The sequence below is a fragment of the Corapipo altera genome, unplaced genomic scaffold (assembly GCF_003945725.1).
Source record: "Corapipo altera isolate COAL_440 unplaced genomic scaffold, ASM394572v1 215, whole genome shotgun sequence".
In the NCBI taxonomy this organism is placed as follows: domain Eukaryota; kingdom Metazoa; phylum Chordata; class Aves; order Passeriformes; family Pipridae; genus Corapipo; species Corapipo altera.
This window is the reverse complement of record NW_020885008.1, coordinates 301391-305058: the sequence shown is the minus strand read 5'-3', so window position 1 is coordinate 305058 and position 3668 is coordinate 301391. Positions and strand designations below refer to the sequence as shown.

General features: G+C 52.2%; 1 protein-coding gene across 1 annotated transcript in view; it reads left to right on the top strand.

Annotated features, from left to right (window-relative positions):
* MATN1 (matrilin 1) overlaps positions 1-3668 on the top strand; it is a 26727-nt gene that overhangs the window by 12275 nt on the left and 10784 nt on the right. The window contains exon 3 of the mRNA XM_027667353.1: positions 294-516. Coding sequence (XP_027523154.1) covers positions 294-516 — 223 coding nt within the window. The remainder of the gene's footprint in view (positions 1-293; positions 517-3668) is intronic.

Below are 3668 nucleotides of genomic sequence, written 5' to 3'. Positions count from 1 at the left end.
GGGGGTGTTATAGGGCAGTGTCCTCACTGTCCCTATATGAGCTGGGGGTGTTATAGGGCAGTGTCCTCACTGTCCCTGCTGGGTGAGGGGCTCCAGGAGCTGGGGCTGTTATAGTTTTCCTGGGCTGTTTGTGACTGGCAGCTGCTCCAGCGCCTGGCACGAGGGACCCAACCCTACGCCACCTCCGTGAGGTTCCTCCCATCCCTTCCCCCTCCCCACACACTGCCCCCCAGGGTGGCTCTGACCCCCCAGTCGCCGCCCTGGTGTCCCACGAGTGCCCTCGGTGTGTGCAGGTGGCCATCGTGGTGACGGACGGGCGGCCCCAGGACGGGGTGCAGGACGTGGCCGCCCGTGCCAGGGCCGCCGGCATCGAGATCTTCGCCATCGGGGTGGGCAGGGTGGACATGCCCACGCTGAGGCAGATCGCCAGCCAGCCCCTGGATGACCACGTGGACTATGTGGAGAGCTACAGCGTCATTGAGAAGCTGACCCAGAAGTTTCAGGAAGCTTTCTGTGGTAAGTCCTTGGCACCAAGCCCTGGGCTTCCCAGCCGGGAGCTGCACGGGGCTGTGCCAGCTTTTCATGGAGACATGGAATGCTTTGGGTTGGAGGGAACCTGAGAGACCATCTAGTTCCAACCCCTGCCAGGGGCTGAGACACCTTCCACTAGCCCAGGTCTCACCTGTTGAGTCAGCCTGGCAAGCAGGGAGGTCGAGCTGTGGTTTAAATGACCTTTAAGGGTCATCTGGACCATTCCCTGCAGGGACACCTTCCACTAGCCCAGGTTGCTCCAACCTGGCCTTGGACACTTCCAGGGATCCAGGGGCAGCCACAGCTTCTCTGTGCCAGGGCCTCATCTTGTGGGTTCCTTCCAACTCAGAATATTCTGGGATTCTGTGATAACTTGAAAAAGATTCCTTGGATGGCAGTAGAGGTAACTCTGGCCCTGGGTGAGGATGGAAGGGAATTGCCTCTGATCAGATCTTGGACTGAAGAGGCAGAAGAACAGAAAAGGAGGAAAACAGAATAAAGAATAAGATGTTCAGAAATACATCAGGTGACCTGGACATTGCATTAAACCCATTCCATGAGGCCCAGATGAGCTCCAGGGGTATGAAACTAAAAGAAACAGCAACTCTACTGGCCAAAATTTGGGTTTTCCTTGAAACCCTATGTCTCAAGACAACAATTTTGACATGGCTAAAATCTCATCTCATTTCTGAGGTGATAAATGAGGCTTCCAGCTGCACCCTTGGCTTCACCCCCACCTCACCTGTTGAGTCAGCCTGGCAAGCAGGGAGGTTGAGCTGTGCTTTAAATGACCTTTAAGGGTCATCTGGACCATTCCCTGCCACGGGCAGGGACACCTTCCACTAACCCAGGTTGCTCCAACCTGGCTTTGGACACTTCTAGGGATCCAGGGGCAGCCACAGTTTCTCTGGGCAACCTGTGCCAGGGCCTCCCCACCCTCCCAGCCAACAATTCCTTCCCAATATCCCATCTATCCCTGCCCTCTGGCAGGGGGAAGCCATTCCCTGTGTCCTGTCACTCCAGGCCCTTTTCCAAAGTCTCTCTCCAGTCTTTTCCCATGGAAGTTGTATGCATGATCATCCCTCATCCACCTGCTTCCTTGTTCCCAGGACGTGTCCTCAGGCGGGAGACAGATGCCCTTTAAGTTGCCTTTCCAGAATCATGGATTTTGTTCGGAGAATTCCAGGTTTTACTTGAAGTCTCCAGACTTGGCTGGCACAGCAGAGTTCAAACATGGCCCAGGTGCTCCTTGAGGCACTGAAAAACAACCAGGAAAACATGATCTTTGCACATCTAAAATAATTATTTTACTGTTTTTAAGCCTTTCTGAGCAGTTCTGAGAATTTGGTTTGAAATCCACCCCCCCCCCTCCAGTGTTGCCTCCCGAATTCCCAGTTCAGGAGGGATAGTTTCACTGAGCTGCCTTTTCCTGTTGGTTTTGGAAGTTTCATAAAGCAGGAATCTCTCCTGGCTGGTGCAGGATGTAACTCCTTTCTTCACAGCACATCAAAAGAGCCTGAGTATCCTACAAACACACATTCCCTCCTCCGTGAGCAGCTGAATGGAGTGAAAATACTTTATTACTTTCAAATGTACCCCCAAGGCTGCAGGAACGGTCCATAAATATCCATTTTATGGCAATAAAGGAGACCTGGGAGGCTTCACACTCCTGTTCCCTGGAAGAAAAGATGTGTGGCAACACTTCTCCCAAGGTGTGACTCCACCCTGATGATTATGGCACAACATTCCAAACACATCCACACGGCTGGGACCTGTCAAACTCCCCGAGACCAATTTCTCCAGGAGGTGTAAATTCTCCTGCTTCAACTCTCAGGTTGGAAATAATGGAGGTGAGCAGCTTTTCTGTCAAGGAAAATTGCCTCCCGTGTAGAAAGGAGGACAATTTGGAATACAGAGTGAGCCATGTATTATAATCAGGTGATAATAGAAAGTGAGGGGTGTTTTATCAGGTGTCACCACAGCGGGAGTTCACGGAAGAGGGGAAGAAATATTTCAGACTAAAGGAGGGAGAGAGAAAAACTGGAGAAGGTGGAGTCCAGGCCAGGAATATTTGTGGGAGTTTGTGTTGGCTGCCCTGGACTCAGGAGTCAGCCGGACATGGGGAGGCCTCACGACATGTGTTGAAGTTCTGACATTGGTGTCACTCAAAAAAAATAAAGGGGAAAGAATACTTTCCTTGCCTTGCTTTCCAAATTCCCAACGTGGGGATGACAAAGCTCCTCCCATGGTAAAAGCCCTCAGAGGTGCCTCCAAGGGAAGCACTGCAGGAACATCGGAGCACTGATGGACAGCCAGGTTGGCTGCTGGACCCTGGAGCAGCTGCCCCAAAACCACCCCTGGAGAGGAACCCAAACACCACCCAGCTCAGTTTGAGAGCAGGGAGAATCCAAGCTGCTTTCCATGTGCTCAAACTCATGAGGAAAAGGGATCCATCCAGTGGCAAGATCTCTGGAGGCTTCGGAGAACTCAACCTGAGAGCTCAGGGTCACACAGCTCCACGGGCAGGAATATTCCCAAGGACATGGGCTTCCTATAGGCTGGAAAGATCTACCAGACGTAGGAAGGCTAAAAAAAGTACAAAATATGTGCAGAGCAGAACAAAAATGACTTGAAATAACAAACAGAAGCCCCTTGACTCTGAAAGACTCTGTGTCACCTCCCATCAGTCGGATGGAACTCAGGGCTTGGAATTCTGCGCAGATTTCCCTGGTGTTTGGAAATGAATTTGCTTCAGCCAGATTTACTTTGGAGTGTGTTTTCCATCCCTGCTGGAGCTGGGACAGTGTTGTCACTCACCCACTGCTGCAATCCAGCTCCTGTTTGCTCAGCCCCTCAGGAGTCACATCCAGGTGAAACTCAGCAGGAACGTTTGTGGAGAGTGGATCTGAGAGCTGCACGTGTGAGAAGAGCTCTGGAGGGAATTCTGAGCATGAATCCCATCCAGGACAGACAACTGCACATGGGGCTGAACTCGGTGATCATATTTGTAGCGCAGAGCTGGAAAACATTGGGATTGGCCAGCCCAGAGGGTGGGTTGGAAAGCAAATGTCCTCCAGGAGCTTTGGAGGGGGAAGTGTGCTGGGATGGAAGCGTGCTGGGATGGAAGTGTGCTGGGA